The following is a 20,236-nucleotide window of genomic DNA, read 5'->3' on the forward strand; positions in this document are numbered from 1 at the left end:
CAGTTCACCTGGAGAAAATGGCTGCTTTGGCAATTGGACTCTATGGCACTGAAGTCCCCTCCTCCCCAAACCCTGCCCTCGTTAGGCTCTGCCCCAAAAACCTCCTGCCGGTGGCGAAGAGGGACCTGGGAACCTTAAAAATACAACAGGGAGTCTAACAGGACAGATTTGGGGAAAGGGCATGGCAGGATATTAATGTGAATTAGATGCCCAATTCTGATTCTGATTTTACTTGAAGTGACGCCTGGTGGGAACAAGAGTCAGGGCCTAAATATACATTTTTCTTATGTCCTCTCCACTTCCTAGCAATCAAACATATGCTGTGAGTTTCATACTGAAAAATCAATTGGCAGGGCCCAATTCAAATGGAGACCATGGTGTGTGGAGAGAGGGTCCTTAACCCCCACCAACACCACACACACCATTTTTTTCACCTCGAATATCTCCAGAGAGCTGCTATTTACATAGTTACAGAAACTTATGTGTCCTGATCAGCTGTCCCAATGGGACAGATACCAGCTTCCTGGGGACATTTCAGGTCAGAAAAGCATCTTGGGGAGAAGGTTTAAACTTCCTCTCTGTTTCCACCACGGTTCCAATCCAAATCTGCTCCAACATTCCTGGATTACATGCAGATTAAGGATTTCTGATAACAGAACTCACAGCATATATTTATTGCCAGGACCTGGGGAGAGGAGAATGTAAAACATGGTCAGAAGGATTACCAACCCCAGGGTAGGATCTGGAATTTTCCCAGAATTGCAACTGATCTCCAGGCTACAGAGAGATCACAGAGAACTACATTTTGGGGAGGGGCCATGGCTCAGTGGTAGAGCCTCAGCTCGGCATGCAGAAGGCCCCAGGTTTAATCCCCGCTTCGAGCAAATCGACCAGCAGTGGGCCAACCAGGCAGCGGCGAGTGCGCTCGCACTCCCAAGATTACGGTACCACCCGGCAGCGGTGAGTGCGCTCGCACTCCCAGGATGACGGCACCGCCTCTCCGCCTCCGCCTCTCCCCGCGCCTCTCTCGCCGCGCGCATGCTCCGAGTGGCGGGGCTGCTGCCACGCTTGGCGCGGGGTGTCATGCCTGGCCCGAAGCGTCCGCGCCCGCCCCGCATCGGCACCCACGGGGGGACCTTCCACTGCGACGAGGCCCTCGCCTGCTTCCTCCTGCGCCGGCTCCCCTCTTACCAGGTACGCAGCCCCGCGCAGACAGGACCCCCAGCTCTCCCCCTTCCATGTGCACGCCCCTGCTGCACGCAGGCAGGAAGGGGAAGATACTGTTGCAAAGAGCTGATACTGTTGCAGTAAAACAGGGGTTCGCGGGGGGTGGGGGGTGGGGAGAGGGAGACCCAAGATCGTGCTCAAGAAAGCAGTTTGTTTGCAGCTGCGGGCTCAGAGGCCCTAATGGGCAGAAATCTCCGAGTTCCCATTATACCGGGGAAGAGAGATTGATCCCAGTTCTAGTTGTGACGACACATCAACAAGTTATGCCTATCTGGGGAAGAGATATTGATCCAGATTCAAGTTATGACGACGCATCAAGTTATGCCTATCTGGGGAAGAGATATTGATCCCGATTCAAGTTATGACGACACATCAACAAGTTATGCCTATCTGGGGAAGAGAGATTTATCCAGATTCAAGTTGTGACGACGCATCAACAAGTTATGCCTATCTGGGGAAGAGAGATTTATCCAGATTCAAGTTATGAGGACACATCCATCCCCTCCCCTCCAAGCTGGAATACTATGAGGCTGCATATTTGGTCAGTTTCACAGCCAGTGTGGTCAGTTTCAGACACCCTGATCAAACAGTTTTTTTTGTTTGCAACTAGCCAGAACCCTGAAATAATCACAAACAACCTATGCAGCTGTTTATTTGGTCAGTTTCACAGATCAGCAGGGTGTTTTTTTGTTTGTTTTGAATGCTAGCTAGAAGTTCTGACGCTCCACATTTCCCCTGGTGATGCATAAATTTAACCTCAAGTACTCCGGAAGGGAACTTCTTTGGAGAAAAAAGCCCCTGTGCATAGTGATTTGAGAATTTGAGTTCAAATACTGTGCACTGAGAGAGCAGCATATCCAGTGGAAACTACCCATGCACAAAAGACCTGTCTCTCTTTTTCTGTGGAAAGGCCATGGCAAAGTAAACGCCAGCCTAGAAAAGGGCGGTGAAGCAATAGTGACCAAAAGCCAAAGGCCCAGGGTGGTGTTAAGACATATTTGTTTCACTGCTTTAGCACATGTTTAGTGACCCCTTGTGTGCCCAACAGGATGCAGAGATCGTCCGGACGCGGGATCCCCAGCTGCTCTCGGAATGTGATGTGGTGGTGGACGTTGGGGGTGAATATGACCCACAGAAGCATCGTTACGACCATCACCAGAGGTACTGCTGAGATCCTGTGTGTATACCACTGGATCTCTCAATTCAGCAAGAGGAAAGGCAGTTCTGGCTCCCCATCCCATGAGTCTTGTTATCTGCCCCTCATGCTCTCCTGGAGCAGGGGAGGGAGGATTTCTGATGACAGGACTGGGGAGCACAAACAAGCTCTCTTCCACCGCACTGGGAGATTGTAAGAGAGGCAACCCTATTCGGGGAAGAGGAAGGATCTGTATCCAGAAAATCTGCAGATTGCATGAAATATGCTCATGAATATACCTCTTTAATGCTGATCTCCTTCCATTACCACCTCCTCCCTGCTGTTGGTGTTTTCCAGTTTTTGCTTGTTGGTGTGGTATGATGCCTTTAGTACAGACAGTTTAGTAACTATATAGGCCTTCTTTCCAGTGACCTGCTTGAGACAGAACTTCCAGTTCTGTAGCCGTTAGGAAATATTCACTTCCAAGTAGCAGAGGTGTGAATTCTTGTCAGCTCAGAGGAGCTGTGGCTCAGTGGTAGAGCATCTGCTTGGCATGCAGAAGGTCCCAGGTTCAATCCCCGGCATCTCCAGTTAAAGGGACTAGGCAAGTAGGTGAAGTGAAAGACCTCTGCCTGAGACCCTGGAGAGCCACTGCCGGTCTGAGTAGACAATATTGACTTGGATGGGCCAAGGGTCTGACTCAGTATAAGGCAGCTTCATGTGTTCATGTGAGGAGAGGGAGAGCCAGTGCTCTTTTCTCTCTACACCCTCTCTTAATGTCCAGGGTCCCAGCCAGGATTGCCTGCTCCCCAGTGAGCCTTATCAGATTCTGAGATCGTCTTCTGAGGCCCTGCTCTTCACACACCACCCACAGAGGTGTATGGTCACAGAGAGACAGGACTTCTGTGATGATGAAATGGCTGTGGAATGCCCCCCTTCCCCCCCAAGACACTCTGCCTAGAACCAAACCTTTAACTTTTTGGTGCCGGGATAAAACATCTTTCTTTTCTCAGCGATCATTCTGTTCAGTTTGTGTCTGGATGGATTTCTTCCCCCGCTCCTGAGTTTTTGATTTGCGTGACAGGGAGAGCTGTCATTTAACCCTCTTTTGTTTGAATTCTTGGTTTTTTTTGTTTTTAACTTGGATTGCTTTTGTGCAGTTTTACTCTCTCTCATGCCACTGTTATTGTTTCATGCTGATTTTATTACATTGAGTGTGTTGATTTGGAAACTGCTTTGGGCACGGTTTTGTCAAAAGCACTATATATATACATTAGGTTAAGTAAGAATTGCTCTCCCTGATCCCCACCTTATTGCTACAGATCGTTCGGAGAGTCGATGCACAGCCTGAGCGCTGATAAACCCTGGCAGACCAAGCTGAGCAGCGCCGGGCTAGTGTATTTCCATTTTGGCTCCCAGATTCTGGCTAAGCAGTTGGGCCTGAATGAAGAGGATCCTGTTGTGCGTGCCCTCTACGACAAGGTACCAGCTGGGAAGGGAAAGTAGTGGCTGTTCCTCCTCCTAACCTCAAAAGTCTCCTTAATAATGGAAGAAAAAATATAGCCAAACTCGGTCCCCCTTCCTTCTGAAGCTCTTCAGAATGTGGGAACGCTTTTCAGAATGTTTATTTATAAACTCGAATCTACTAATGGAATGATTGGCAGGGTCCAAGCTATGAGTTTGTGATGGAATTGGAGGCTCAGAAACGTGTGTAGAATGTTATGGATTGTTCCTGGCTTATTTTTCCCCTTCTAGAGCTTTTTAATTAAGGGGTATCAGTGGGTTATAGATCAAATCAAGCCTGAACTGACCCTAGAAGCTAAAATGACTAAACTGAAGCTATCGTATTTTGGTCACATTATGAGAAGACAAGAGTCACTGGAAAAGACAATCATGCTAGGAAAAGTTGAGGGCAGCAGGAAAAGAGGAAGACCCAACAAGAGATGGATTGACTCTGTAAAGGAAGACACGGTCCTCAGTTTGCAAGATCTGAGCAAGGCTGTTAAAGATAGGACTTTTTGGAGGACATTGATTCATAGGGTCGCCATGAGTCGGAAGCGACTTGACAGCACTTAAAACACACACAAGTGCTCTGTATCATAGCAGCTTCCAGACTATGTTCCAGTGAACACAGGGCTTCCTTGGGTAGACCCAGAGTGCTCATGGAGGACCACCTGGGGTCTCATGGAAGACCACCTGGGTGGCATCATCCATGAGAAGATCAGTAAGGCAGCTTGCCCACCATTAGAATCCTCCCATGGGCACCCACAAGGAAATCCTAGGTTGCATTCTGAATTCACACAACATGACGGCGAGGCTCTAGAGCAGTGGCATCAAACGTAAAGCTGGGGGGCCAGATCCAGCCCCTTGAGAGCTCTTATCCGGCCCGTGAGGCAGCCACCTTCCCCACTCCTGATCTGGGCTGGTGAGCCCACAGTGGGCTCATCAGCCGAGGCACTTCCCCAGTCCCAAGGTGTCAATGTTCAACGACAGTTAAATAAAATGCTATTATTTTATTTAACAGTATGCTGTATTATTTAACAGTATGCTATACTGTTAAATAAAATGCTGTTATTGGTTTAAGCAGGTTTGTATTTTAAGTAAAAAATAATATCTTTAATTGGTTTTGCCTGTGTCATCTATAAAGTTTGTATCTCCGGTACCTGGCATTAAAATTTACGGTACACATGGCCCAGCCCGACCAAGTGACATTTATGTCATGTCTGGCCCTCGTAACAAATGAGTTCAACACCCCTGCCCTAGAGACCTTGCCCTGCACAAATCGGATATGTGCCCTGGAACGCTTAGATGTCATGCCCTTTTTGCGGAGGAGTTGAACTTGACAAGTAGTGATCTTTTTACCTGAGACTACTCAGTCAATTCATGGGTCAGTAGGGAAGCAAAAGGAAAGTCTTCCACATCCATAGTTGCTGCTTCTGCAACCCATAGATTCCTTGATCTTTGATATTGACTGCACTGTCTGGTCAAATTATTGTTTCTCTTCCAAGGCTGTGTAAGTTTGTTGTCAAATGGATCCAATCTGGGATATCCAGTTAGATCAGGATTGGGAGGGCTGCGGCTCAGTGGTAGAGCCTCTTCTGCCTGGCATGCAGAAGGTCCCAGGTTCAATCCTTGGCATCTCCCAGTTAAGGATCAAGTAGTAGGTAATGTGAAAGACCTCAGCCTGAGACCCTTGGAGAGCTACTGCCAGTCTGAGCAAACAATACTGACCTTGATAGACCAAGGCAATTTCATATGTTCACATAGTGGTCAGAAGCACTCTTCTTTGGGGAGGGGGCTGTGGCTCAGTGGTAGAGCAGAAGGTCCCAGGTTTGATCCCTGGTATCTCCAGTTGAGTATCAAGTGATGTGAAAGACCTCAAGCTCAGACCCTGGAGAAACACAGCCAGATGGAGAAGACAGTACTGATCTTGATGGACCAATGGTCTGATTCCGCATAAGACGGCTTCATATGTACATATTATTTATTCCATTTGTACCCTGCCATTCTCCCCAGTGGGGACCCAAAGCAGCTTACATCATTCGCCTCTCCTCCATTTTATTCTCACAACAACTCTGTGAGGTAGGTTAAGCTCAGAGAATGTGGCTGGCCTGAGGTCACCCAGTGAGTTTCCATGGCATCAGTAGGGATTCGAACCTGGATCTCCCAGATACTAGCCTGACACTTTTAACCACTATACCACACTGGCTCTCATATGAGAACTGCTAAAGATTCCCAAGTGGATTTTGTTAAGGCTCTGATTTGTTTTCCCATGCACACATACCTCTAGTAACATAGTCACTGCTTTTCAGTAGTTTCATCCCATGCTCCTGTAGTATACATGTGAATACTAGTCCTGTGGATTCTTAGCACCCAACTGGTGCCCTCTTGCCCTGGGGTAGTGGGCCCCGTACTGATCAACATATGTGTGATGTTGGCCTGTGTTTTGCTTGAAACAACCCTAAATTGCTGCAAGCAACAAGTGTTGAGGCCTAGCTTATAAGGAGCACTAAGGTGAGTGGGTCTCTGCCCTACAAGCTAATCCTCAAGGGCCTCACTCTGAACAGACCCTTTCTGATTCTTGGCCTCCCTCCCTCCAGTTGTACGAGAACTTTGTGGAGGAGATTGACGCCATCGACAACGGCATCTCCCAGTGGGATGGGGAGCCTCGCTATGCCATGAGCACCAATGTGAGCTCCAGGGTGAGCTATCTGAACCCTCGCTGGAATGACGAGGACCAAGATACTGAGGTAAGAAGGTGGAAGTGTGTGCAGAGGTGAGGTGGGTGGGTGCATGTGTATTTTCCCCAGCTATTTTGGAATGAACATCCAAGCCATCTTAAGATATTTTTTCCTGTAGCGATTATGAATCACCTGACCTCTAGACAAGGTTGCCTAAAGACTTTTTGCTTTAACTTTCACCCCCCAATCCTGTCAAACTATTCCTTTTACATTGGGAGTTATGCCTTTTGTGATTTTTCTAATTTTTTGAACACAGGTAAGCATTCAAGAAATGGTCTAAAAGTAGGGTGGATAAAAATCAATTTTTTAAAAATTACATAAATTTTAAAAAATTAAATCAGATTTTTAAAAATAAAATGCTTTTTGAGCAAAAATCTATCTAAAGATAGGTTTCTATTTAGGCTACATTATAGTCCAAAGGATCAGTTTTAATTATGTAACATGAGGCTGTATATTCATGCAATGTTTAAATATTTTGGTAAATGAATTCCGTTAATCCATTCACAATGTCATGCTCTTCCAGAGGTTTTTGTAAGATTATTTGGGGCAATTTTTTCTATCTAGAAGATATTATCACAGGTGCTTGGTTTTGCCGTCCTCAAAACTGTGAATTTGTGTCTGCAGAGATAACATGCTGCTTCTTCACAGCAAAAATGTTATAGAATAAACATACAGAGTTGAGAAAAAAACCTTGTGCCTTTGGAACACCCTGTACTGAGCAGGAAACTCTGCAAGAGCTTTAGGATCGACTCGATGGTTGTTTTCCAGTTCAGTCTGTTTCTTTTCTTTTTTTTTATGTTTTATTAGTATTTTTAGTATATACAGACAAACAAACATACAACCACACTTACGTTCATACAGTTTATACTCCCTCGGGGAGTATGTTTCATCTTACATCTCAAAAGTCTGGTACATTGTCTTAATCTTAATTATACTTCTAACAATCTATCCTTTTTGTTGTACATAGTCTAAGTAGCCTTCCCATTTCCATTAAAAATCATCAGTTGTCTTTTCTTTCATCCAACTGGTCAGTCTGGCCATCACCACAAATTCATCCATTTTCCATTGCCATCCCTCCACATCTGGAATATCTTCCTGTTTCCACAATGTTGCCAGTACCAATCTGGCCGCCGTTGTCATATAGGCAAAAAGTTCTCCAGCATTTCTATCCAAATTTTCAGGTTCAATTCCTAATAACATAGTCTCTGGGTTGAGCGGGAATCTAATTTTTAAAACTTTCTGCATTTCTTGATGGATTTGTATCCAAAATTTCTTAACTTTCTTGCATGTCCACCTAGTTCAGTCTTTCTGTTCTTCTCTCTCCCCCCCGAAACTCATGCACGCACATGGTCCAGGCGGTGAGGGGACATACACACATCCGCTTCTGGTCAAAGTGCAGAGCTGGGATGAGCCACGATCCTGGCATGCTTTGGGCATCAGGCGAAGCGTGGATTCGTCTCTGCAGTGCTGTTCCTCTCCCCACCCCCTCCCCCATTTTGCAGAGAGTCGAATAAAGGGTCAGATCTTCACGATCTGAGAATCCAAGACGGGGGGAAATATGCTTTGCCTTTTGTTAGAGAACTGCAGGAGGAAGGTGCTAGCCTAGGCCTGAAGGTCATTCAATTTTGCTTGCTTGGCATGCGGAAGGGTCCCAGGTTCAATCCCCGGCAGCTCCAGTGAAAGGAACTAGGCAAGTAGGTGATGTGAAAGACCTCTGCCTGAGACCCTGGAGAGCTGCTGCCGGTCTGAGTAGACAATACTGACTTCAATGTACCAAGGGTCTGATTCAGTATAAGGCAGCTTCATGTGTGTTCATGTGGAAATCTATCTACATGGAATCAACCCCTTACCTCTTAAGTACTGAATTTCCGGAAGTTCAATGAACAAAAGATTGATTGGAGTGAAATAGATCTGCACAAGGAGCTAAGTGTGAGGAGGGAGGGACAAGCAGTAAAAATGAAAGTGAAACCTTTGGAGCTGAATTCTCCACAAATCTTGGGATCCTTGTGTGTACAGCCTGAGGTTTATCATATTCTGTCCCTGGAGGAGAAAATCTATGATGGCAGCAGGCCATAAAAGAGACCCAGTTTGGGAATATTTTAATGAAGTTCCTCTACCTACGGGTAAGGCAGGCATGTGTGCAAAATGCAAACACTGCAACAAAGAAATGCAAGGCCTGGTGGCCCAAATGAAACTGGAGATAGTTCACCTTACAATAATTTCATAATTATCTATCTATGTATTTCTAATAGTATAACCAAATAAGTAATTTTTTTCTATAACTGTAAAATTAATCTGAAAAGTTATTCTAAAAATGAAACCTTTGTCTGCTTATACATATTAAGATTATACCAGCAAGAATTAGTCTTTGTGTAGAAAACCATGATTTAAATCTAGCCTTACTGGCTAGTGATTTAAGTCATTATTTAAAACGTGATTTAAATCAATTTGATTTAAATCAAATCCACCCAGACTGAAAGTAGGCCCGGACATGCCTATTATCTTAGGTGCTGTGGAAGAAAGGCAGGATGCTTCTGCAGTCGTCTTGTTTGTGGGCTTCCTAGAGGCACCTGGTTGGCCACTGTGTGGACAGACTGCTGGACTTGGTGGACCTTGGTCTGATCCAGCATGGCCTTTCTTATGTTCTTACGACATTGGAGTAGGGTTGCCAGCTCCAGGTGAGGGTGGATCCTGAGGAGGGCTGGGTTTGGCAAGAGGAGGGACTTCAGTGCCATAGCGTTCAATTGCCAAAGCAGCCATTTTCTCCAGGGGAACGGATTTCTATCAGTTGTAATAGCGGGAAATCTCCAGCTACCACCTGGAAGTTGGCAACCCTGAACTGGAGAAATTGGCCCATTGGGGTAACTGGCAAACTTTAGTAAACGAGGGGCCATTCTGAGCTGGTTGTGTAGCATCTGAACCAAAGCGCTCCTTGAGAAACATGAACTGTCTGCCTGATGTTTGCCTGCTCTTCAGCTCTCCGGGGAAGGATATCTGCAGTGGGGCCTCTTCTCTTCATTAAGCAATTGTAAGCGTAAGTAAAAAGGTAACAAATATTGGGTGCATCTTGTGTTCTGCAGCTTCGGTTCCTGACCTCCCGGTTTCCACCAGGGACATCTTTGCATTCAGTCCTGACCTTGGAGCAGCATCAGCTTGGGTGCAGCTGAGTTTACAGGCCTGGCGCAGCAGCTTGGCACCCTAATCAGTTTTCTAGAAGTCCAGACTTGCTTCTGACGCCAACAGACGGGTGTCTGTTTGCATAAGACTCGTTGGCTGGGAAGCCGCTCGGTCCGTGTCTCTCCCACCTGCCTGGAATGAGTCTCGGCTGATGCACAGTAGAGAGGACACAAGATAAAAAGCCATTTGCTTATCTTGAGCGGTGCAGGGAAAGGTCAGCAGCCGGCACTGCTGTCGCCTGGTAGGCTCCAAATAGATGGGTAGCTAAGACATCCGCTCAGGTGAGGACAGGCTACATGAGTCGAGGCCCTGCGTAATTCCAGGTTTCCTTAATAGCTACTCCAGATGGGCAGATAACACTTGCCTCTTGGACCACAATCTGGATAAGTGCGTTGCTTATACAGTATCTGTGTTTGCCTTGGTAGCGTATAGGAGTCATTATATCTTGTCCAGTTGATTGCTCTTCCCTGCCGTGGAGACCATTTTTGACTGTGGTGGACCCGCAAGTGTATTTTGATCTGAATATTGGCCCATTGATATTGCCCACCTTGAAGAAGAAGAAGAGCGAGGGGCCGTGGCTCGGTTGTAGAGCATCTGCTTGGCATGCAGAAGGTCCCATGTTCAATCCCCGGCATCTCCAGTTAAAGGGACTAGGCGAGTACATGATGTGAAAGACCTCTGCCTGTGAAAGACTCTGGAGAGCTGCTGCCGGTCTGAGTACACAGCACTGACTTTGATGGACCAAGGATCTGATTCAGTATAAGGCAGCTTCATGTGTTCAAGCTGGTTTTTATACCCCGATTTTCTCTGCCTTTAAGGAGTCTCAAACTGGCGTACAATCTCCTTCCCTTCCTCTCCCCACAACAGACACCTTGTGAGGTAGGTGAGGGCGAGAGAGTTCAGAGAGAACTGTGACTAGCCCAGGGTCACCCAGCAGGCTTCATCTGTAGGTGTGGGGAAACTAATCTGGTTAGAGTCCACCGCTCATGTGGAGGAGTGGGGAATCAAACCCAATTCTCCAAATTAGAGTCCACTGCTTCTAACCACCACACCATGGCTGGCTCCTTGAAGAACCTGGTCCTTGCCTGTGTCCTGCATTAAGTCACTTTTTTTTCCTGATGCTGTTTAGTTTTAAACAATTCTTTAAAAATAAATGGCTGACTCAAGGGCAGCGGTTGCACTGGGCTTTGGAATTTAATGGCCATTTCTCTTCCCAGGCTGGATTCCAGAAGGCCATGGAGCTGGTGGGCGGTGAATTCCTAGACCGGCTTGATTACTATCACCGTGGCTGGCTGCCTGCACGTGCCCTTGTGGAAGAGGCCATCCAGCAGCGCTTTCAGGTAGTCGCCCCTCTCACCCTTCCTTGGTGGCTTCATAAGAGTTGACAGGATCTAAGGCCTTCCTCACCCATGGACCTGAACTCCTTATCAAGTGCCTGCTTTGTACAAGCTGTGGTTTCTTACACAGAAGCAACTCCAATTTTGAAAAAAATAATGTGAGTCCCACGTATTGCTCAGGTGTGGTGCATACTCTTCACAGCAGCTTCTCTTAGCTGTCCCTTCATCCAGGGAAGGTGAGATCAGTGGCAGGGCTTTTTCTGGGGTGGCCCCTATTGTGGAAGATAGTAGAGATACAAGATGCACCTGACCAGGCTGTTTTCAGGATGTATCGTAAAGCTGTTTTTAATATAGAAAGCTCTTTTAAAGTGGGCATTTGGTTCCTTTGTTTCAGACTGCTTTGGTAGTTTTTGTGGGGGGGGGGGTTTGATTGATTTCTAGGTATTCTGGATTGATGTTGGTTTGCTTTTACAGTGTCCCATAGAGATGTGAAGATTTTGGGAAAGTTTGTTTCCCCACCCTTTCCCCCCTGAAGATTATTTTCAGTGTTTCTCATGCAAAAATTAAAATTTTTTGGAGAGTACTAAAAGCATTTCGCTTGTAGAAAATGAAGGCATTTATATTTTAAATGCCATAAATAAGCCAGTCAGTACAATTTTATATGCTAACAAAGTATATATTATTCATTTCACATTGTAAAACAGCAAAATAGGTTGAGGTTTGATAGGAAAGTTAAGCACTGCATATATTTCAATTTCCTGCAAAAAAAAATTTAAAAGCCCCCTTCTATGTCTTCAGACCTTCTGGAAATTTTACATCTCTAACATAGAGCCTTTTATTTGGAGGGGGAAGGGTTTTTTATAAATACTTCGAATGCATGAATGTGCATTTGGCTCTTTTGCCATATGTCCTCTTAACACTGGGAGGGTAAGAGTAGAAATGCGAGCTGTGCAGAAGGGATATGACCCCCACCCCCACCCCAGGAGAAGTCCAGTTACCATTTCTGGCAGTGCTAAATTTCTAAGCAGACGCTACATGGTTTCATGCCCCCTCCCCCAATCACACAACCATGAGGACTAGAAACTTCAAAGAAGAAAAAAGCTGACCTTCAGGATTCTGATAATGCTGCTCAAGGCTTTTGTGGTCTTCAGTGGAATGACAGGAGTACCCCTCTCCAGCTTTCCTGCCAACAGCTCTCCCCAGCTTGAACTGTAGTTTCGGAGCAGGAGCTGATAACGAACTCCGTGCATCTCTTGGTAGGTCGACCCCAGTGGCGAGATCCTGGCCCTGGCGCTGGGGGGTTGCCCCTGGAAGGAACATCTCTTCAGCCTTGAACAGGAGCTGGGCGTAAAGAAGCCCCTCAAATTTGTCTTGTACACAGATCTCAGTGGCAAGTGGCGCGTGCAGTGTGTCCCTGACGGGCTGCACACCTTCCAAAACCGGTGAGTGTGGGCGTCCAGAAGTCCTTCTCGCGGTACCTTTTCTCAGTGGAGGGGATAGAGGGATGGCCCTGAGATTCCTGAACACTGCAGAAATCCCAGATCCCGAGTGCCATCTTTCCTGTTACACCACGATGCTGGTATTTATTTAAAAACCTTAGGCAGCCTTGTGGCGCATTAAAGACGTAAGGTATTTACAATGCAATCCCAGACATAGTTGTATCCTTGTCAGCCCAATTGATTTCATTGGTCTTAGAAGGTATAACTCTGCTGGGGATTGTACTGTTGTGGCATCTGCTTTCGTGCGCCAGAGCTTTGATTTTTGCATCTGACAGAAGGGGATTTACACCCCACAATAACACTTGTTAGTTTTTAAGCTGTCACAAGACCCATACATTGGCTATTGTCTAGGTGGCATTTATTCAAAACATTTCTATTTCGAACCCTTCTTTCCACAGTGTAAGCTCCCTTACAGCATACTTAAAACCTTTTCAATGTTGCTGGGGGGTGGGATGTGGGACAAGGAAAAAATTGGGAAGTGCCATCCCAGCTATCAAAATCTCTCCCCCTGTAGGCAGTGATACTCTGCAGATTGCAGAGAGTCACAGTCATAATTCCCAGTAGCTGTTAGAGCCTCATGAGAGCCAGCATGGTGTAGTGGTTAGGAACGGTGGTTTGGAGCGGTGGACTCTGACCTGGAGAACCTGGTTTGAGTCCCCACTCCTCTACTTGAGCAGCTGAGGCTAATCTGGTGATCTGGGTTTGTTTCCCCACTCCTCCACATGAAGCCAGCTGGGTGACCTTGGGCTAGTCACAGTTCTCTTAGAGCTCTCTCAGCCTCACCTACCTCACAGGGTGTCAGTTGTGGGGAGAGGAAGGGAAGGAGATTGTAACCCAGTTTCATTCTCCCTAAAAGGTAGAGACAGTTGGCATATAAAAACCAACTCTTCTTCTATTGTGTGCACTGGGCACCATCCCAACACACCCTAATATACAACTGTAATATAGTCCTTTTAATTGCTGGAGCATGTAATCCAGAGGGACCGTAGCTCAGTGGCAGAGCAATTGCTTGGCATGCAGAAGGTCCCAGGTTCAAACCCTGGTTTCTCCAGTTATTTAAAAAAAGAATCAAAAGATCAGGTAATGTGATGTGAAAGACCTCCACCTGAGACCCTGGAGAGCTGCTGCCAGACTGAGTAGACATTACTGACCTCGATGGACCATTGATCTGATTCACTATAAAACAGCTTCAGGTGTTGGCTCTCCCCACTGCTTCTGAGCCTTAGCCAGCCCTTGTGTAGCTGGAATGAGATGAAAGGATTGCAAGGCAAAGTTACGACACAAAACAATGTGCAAGGTTACAGGTTCTCCAGAACTCTGTTGGAGCCAGCGTGATGTAGTGATTAAGAGCGGTGAACTCTAATCTGGAGAACCGGGTTTGATTCCTCACTCCTCCACATGAGCGGTGGACTCTAATCTGGTGAACTGGGTTGGTTTCCCCCACTCCTACACATGAATGCTGCTGAGTGACCTTGGGCTAGTCACAGTTTTCTCTGAACTCTCTTAGCCCCACCTACCTCACAAGGTGTCTGTTGTAGGGAGAGGAAGGGGATTGTAAGCCAGTTTGAGACTCCTTAAAGGTAGATAAAGTCAGCATATCAAAACCAACTCTTCTTAAAAAAAATGAATGTTTCTTTGTATTAAAAATTCATTTCAGGTTTCACTCTGGCTCTGGAGAATGGGTGATTAGAACCCTCTGCTATGTTGTTTTCTAATTGTTAGGAGTTTTATTTTCTGGGTTTGCATTCAACGGGTATGCCCCACTCCACTTCATTCAGCTGCACATGTTAACCCAGCCTCAGGTTTAATTTTTCATTTGTTTGTTTAATCGAAGACATTTATTAGCCACCTTTCTTCCTTACAGAGCTCTAGGTGGCTTACAATAGTCAATAAAATACCTAAAATAAAATACATAAAAACCAAAAATTTAAAACCACAATTTAGGACTACTAGTAACTTAATCAAATGCAGTCCTAAATAAACCCATCTTCAACTGTCTCCTCAAGATTGAAAGTGAGGGGCCTAGGCATCCCTCCTTGGTGAGGTTGTTCCATAATTGTGGGGCTGCCACCAAAAAGGCCCATTCTCATGCACCCACCATACGAGTTTCTTTAATTGATGGGACAGCCAGGAGAGCCTCTCCCTGCAATCTTGATTGCCGGCCATAGAACCCCATTTCTCCATGACTTTGACATAATCATCATGGAGAAATTGTGTGGTGTTTTAAAAACAAAACTGTTGGTTTTATCTGATGATGAAGTTATCCTTATATCTAAAGAAATTCTCTACTTTTGAGGAACCTGAGTGGGTACCATGTAAACAGTGGTCAGAAGAGGAACAGGTGGCAGATCAAAGAGCCACATGTGTGTCTCCCAAGCCACTGAGTATCCCTAAGCATTTCCAAGGGCTTAAGTAGGACAGTTTTCCCCCTCCACCACCCTCAATAAAACAAGCAGAAATGTCACCCTTTTGCAGAGAGGGAGGAGGTGACCTGGGCATGTCTTGATGTTGCTGTAACTGTGCTTGCTGGGGGGCGGGGGCAGGAGGGTGCTTTGCAGATGAACTTTGCGAGATTCATGTACTTATTTCATTATTTATGAAAATGTTTTTATCCTGCCTTTCCTCATAGTTCAAGATCTACGCCGTTTTGCCCCTTCCCTTTTGCCAGCCCTCTCTGACTTCCTATTTACCACACTGCACCTTGGATACACCATCTATAAAATGGCAGTAATAATGACTTCTTCTGAAAGAGCAGTTCTGGGGTAGCCTGAAATAGGAATATATGTATTTTCACCATTCCCTGAACGATCCTCCTGCAACAAATTAAATAAATTCCCAAAGGTCAGGTAGAAAGAAGCCGGATTTCAGCAAGGGCCTAATGCCTTTAGTTTTCCCTTTGATATACCATATATATGTAGTATAGTCTTCCGCTGTCATTGCTGGACACAAGACCAGGGCCTTCTGATCTCTCCCCCAATCTGCCTCAACAGCTTGTCGCTTCTGGAGGAGTGGCGTGGTTTGCGCGACGAAGAACTCTCCCAAGTCAGCGGGATCGCCGGTTGCATCTTCGTGCATTCCAGCGGCTTTATCGGTGGGAACCACACCAAAGAAGGGGCACTGGAAATGGCCCAGAAGACGTTGGCGCAGCAGACAGAAACCAATACATGCAGCTCATGAGGACCACATAACTGGACTTGTGTGGGGATCCTTTGTTGTGTGGTGTTCCTTATAAACGCTGGTTTTAAAAAAATACATTTTCCTTGTGTGTTTGTGGGGTAGAGGGTAGGGTCTGTAGCGCAGTGGCAGAACATCTGCTTTGCATGCAGAAGGTCCCAGGTTCAGTCCCTGACATCTCCAGTTAAAAGGTTTAGGGAGGGGGCAATATGAAGGACCTCAACCTGAGAGCCTGAAGAGCTGCTGCCAATCAGAGTAGACAGTACTGACCTTGATAGACCAATGGTCTGACTTGCTATAAGGCAGTTGTGTGGGTACAGAATGATGCTCAAATAAAAAGAGACAAAGCTAGCTCTGAACAGCAAGAAATAAAAACAGTAATTTGGGAATAGGCTAGGAACCAAAAGAATAGCAGCTGTTTTTTCCAGATTCTTCTGCAAAGGATTTGAGAGTTAGGTACATAGGAAGTTGCTTGCCTCAAATGTGAAGATTAGCTTTAAGTCATGGTGCAAGCCTATTGGAATCAAACTGGCAAAAGATTAAAAATATATGAAGGAGATGGGCTGTGTATACTGGATCTTGAGAGAATTAAAGTTCTTCCTCTGGGCAATCAGAAGTCCAGGATCTGAACAAATCATTCAGATTGATATAATGCTGCTATTTCCATTATTTTTCAGCCTTTTATTGTGGTTGTGCAAGATGTGGGGAAGGATGTGAGGAGTTATGCATGAGCTGATGGAACCCCTAACCTAAACCATTTCAATTCAGGACTGAGACAATTAATGTTAGACACATTTTTCCATGGCTGGGATCTAGAGAGAATATGCACATTTTTTTCCCAAATGTGTGATAAGATGAGGCATGCCTTTTCCCCCTTGATTTTAAAATTGGAAGCACACCCTGGTCATGATAAGGTTAATACTAAGAATTCCATGGCTCAGTGGAAGAGCATCTGCTTGGCATGCAGAAGGTCTCAGGTTCAATCCCCGGCATCTCCAGTTAAAGGGACTAGGCGAGTAGGTGATGTTTAAGACCTCTGATATCCTGGAGAGCTGCTGCCGGTCTGAGTAGACAATACTGACTTTGATGGGCCAAGGGTCTGGTTCAGTTTAAGGCAGCTTCATGTGTTCATGATTTGTATACTTCTTCACAAGTCAAAAAATCAGCCTGTGCCTTGCAGTTGTATAGAAGCAAACCTAGAGCAGTGGCTGGTGTAGAGATGCATCCGGCAGCCTCTCCTTGGTGCTTTAAGTTCCTTGGAACATTTATTACACCAAACAAATGTTTTCAAGTGTTTTCAAGTAGAAGTTGTTTTAGCACAGCTTCTTGAAATGCTGGGGACTGAAGCTAGTGCGTACAAAGGTTGCCTTCTCACTGGCTTGGGTACCTATATTTTCCTGGGCAACATATGAGTGAGGTACCCCGATAAGCCAGTAGAATTTCTGACTAGGAGGCTCCTGATGGGCGAAACTCCACACTTTTCACTCCCAAATGCCAAATTTTGTGCCATCGCAATTAAAAGTCGCAAAAATAGAATGGGAAAAATTACTAAACCTTGCTATATTTTTTAGAAATATTAAGATATTAAGTTAATTCTTGTGATTTGTTTTAATACCTTGCATTTTAATATCATTAGACTTCTGTCTAATTTTGTAATTAATATTAGTTTTGCAGTTTTATTAAGTCAGATAATTTTATGTATTAACTTTTGGCTGGTCAAACAGACTGTATCAATAAATATATATATGAGTGAGGGGGCATCTCTGTTGGAAAAGCTAACGTTCGGGAGCCCAGAAAAGTAGCGTAGTGGTTAGAGAGTTGGATGTTGACCAGGGAGACCCAGGTTTAAATCTCCATTCAGCCTTGAAGTTCACGAGGTGCCCTTGGGCCAGGCAGTCTCCCAGATGAACCTTTTCTCCCGGGCTTGAAATCAGCATAAAGTGGAGGGGAGGCATCCACGGCCCTGCACCCCTTGGAGGAAGAGTTGCAATGTAATCAACAAGCTTTCCAATGGTATAGGGCCCATATCAGAGGTGCAGCGTCTTTCATAGACTTCTAGAGGCCCCAGCCTGAGACCAACTTTGTAAAGTTGGATGTTGCTTCAAACAAAGTCTGAAAACGGGAGTTTTTATATCAAAAGAAGGATGTCAACGGGGTTATAAACCAGCTTGCATTGCGGGACAGAGATCCATAGATTGAGATCAAGGGCAGGAGCTTAGAAGAGGTTGAGGAAGCAGGTCAACGTGAGGACAAGAAGGAAAGTATCTCTTAACCCCTGGAAGCCCACCAGCTGCCATGTTTACTGTGGCCCTCTATGGACTCGGGGGGAAGGGAGGGGAGGAGAAAGTTAGTCTAACAAGGAAAGAATTATTACTTCACAAATTTTATCCCTCTACCCTGGAATTGAGAGAGCCAGAGTGGTGTAGTGGTAAAGAGGGGTGGATTCTTAATCTGGAGAACCGGGTTTGATTCCCCACTCCTCCACCTGAAGCCTGCTGGGTGGCCAGTCGCAGTTCTCTCAGAACTCTCTCAGCCCATGCGGAGGCAGGCAATGGCAAACCATATCTGAATGTCTCTTGCCTTGAAAACTACGGGGTCGCCACAAATCAGCTGTGACTTGACTGCACGTTCCACCACCACCATCACTGTGGAATTGAGACCAGCTGGAAAGAAGGTTGAGGCTCCAAAGCAATTCATAGTTCTGTAGAAAAGGGAATTTTGGCAGGGACAGCTTTTTCTCTTCCTATCAGCACTGTACAGTCTAAGAACCTATATAGTCTAATCATTTATTTCCCGAGAAACAAAGTTTAGCTAATCAACCATCTAGAAATTGGTGGATGAACCACCAGTCTTATGAGGAACTGCTTGGGTAATTAGGGAGGGGGAGGTCCTTTATGCACACATACCATGGGACCCAACATTAACCTCATAAGGAATATGTACATCTGAACATATCATTTTTCTGTCCTTTAAAGCATCATTGCAAAGAAGCCTTCATAGGTCAATTAGAGGAGAGTGAGGGGTACTTTTCTCAGCATTCAGTAGTCAGATTTGAGGTTAGGCCTATATAAAATAGCTTGGATGTTTTGTGGTAAATGCAGGTGAGCTCACTGAACTGGCCACCGGGTACGTCAGGATTACTTACAAAGTACATATTGAGTGGTGGAGAGAGATGGAATCAGGCAGGAGAATAAAGAGGTGAAATGGATTTCACTGGTTCAGCCTGATGGTAGCTTCCAGTTTTGGACATTAAGTCCCATTTTTAAAAAACCCACCAGTGGAAAACTAGCACAACAGATAGAGGTTTGATTACCCCTCTCTGCTCGCTGAGCTGGTTTTCCATTTCCAGAAGCTTTTTAAAAAAAAACCAAAGGTGAGTGTTCCAAAATGTGGGGAGGGGCCGTGGTAGAGCATCTGCTTGGCATGCAGAAGGTCCCAGGTTCAATCCCCGGCATCTCCAGTTAAAGGGACCAGGCAAGTAGGTGGTGTGAAAGACCTCAGCCTGAGACCCTGGAGAGCCGCTGCCGGTCTGAGTAGACAGTGCTGACTTTGATGGACCGAGGGTCTGATTCAGTAGAAGGCAGCTTCATGCGACCCGCCATCTGCAGCCAGATGGGGTGCAATGAGTCCTTTCTACCCCCCCCACCCCTCATTTTCTTGCTTGTATTAATCTGGCCTTAGTAGGAAGAGCTTTGGCACCTTCTGGGCTCTTCGAGTAGAACTGAGTTATACACACAGATAAAAATATGCCTGCCTGCTGCTCCTCCTCGCATAGCCCAGCAGGGGCCGGTGATGCCTTTTTTTCGACTGCCAGCATCTCTCAGCTCTTTCACTGCTGGGCAGCAGGGAGAGGAACTGAGCCGGCGGACGCTGCCCGAGAACTCCCTCGCTGAGGCTACCAGGTCCTGCGCCAACCCAGAGGAAGCCAGGCAGAGGCCCGAGGAGAAGCGGAGATGTCCCTCAGAGCCGCACAGCTTTACCTGCCTCAGCAAAGACGACCGGCCAGCATAGCAGCAGCCACACAGGTGTGTTTGGAGCAGGGAGGTGGGTGAGGCTTAGATGCAGGTTGCCATCTTTTTTGACCGGCTGTGCTTCTCTGCTTTTAGTAGCAGGGCCTGACATGCAAAACTCCATCCCCTTTCTAGCACTTACCCTCAAACACGTCACCTGTTCAGCGTGTGCCTTCAAGTCGCAGTGAGTTATAGCCAGCCTGTAGGGGTTTCAAGGCAGGAGACTAACATTGTTGACAGATGGCCATTAGCCTCTGCTTAAAAACCTCCAGGGAAGGAGAGCTCACCACCTCCCGAGGAAGCCTATGATGAAAGGTTGAAGGAGCTGGGTATGTTTAGCTTGAAGAGGAGAAGACTGAGAGGGGATATGATAACCATCTTCAAGTACTTGAAGGGCTGTCATATAGAGGAGGGTACCGAATTGTTTTCTGTTGCC

General features: G+C 46.1%; 1 protein-coding gene across 1 annotated transcript; it reads left to right on the forward strand.

Annotated features, from left to right (window-relative positions):
- Positions 1-1,038: 1,038 nt before the first annotated feature.
- Positions 1,039-15,840, forward strand: MYG1 (MYG1 exonuclease). The gene is made up of 7 exons (XM_056854487.1): positions 1,039-1,194; positions 2,276-2,388; positions 3,685-3,844; positions 6,463-6,612; positions 10,998-11,120; positions 12,378-12,559; positions 15,607-15,840. The coding sequence occupies exons 1-7, from the start codon at positions 1,039-1,041 to the stop codon at positions 15,791-15,793; spliced, it is 1,071 nt and encodes a 356-aa protein (XP_056710465.1). The 3' UTR covers positions 15,794-15,840.
- The last annotated feature ends 4,396 nt before the right edge of the window (positions 15,841-20,236 follow it).

The sequence above is a fragment of the Euleptes europaea genome, chromosome 1 (assembly GCF_029931775.1).
Source record: "Euleptes europaea isolate rEulEur1 chromosome 1, rEulEur1.hap1, whole genome shotgun sequence".
NCBI classification, from domain to species: Eukaryota; Metazoa; Chordata; class Lepidosauria; order Squamata; family Sphaerodactylidae; genus Euleptes; species Euleptes europaea.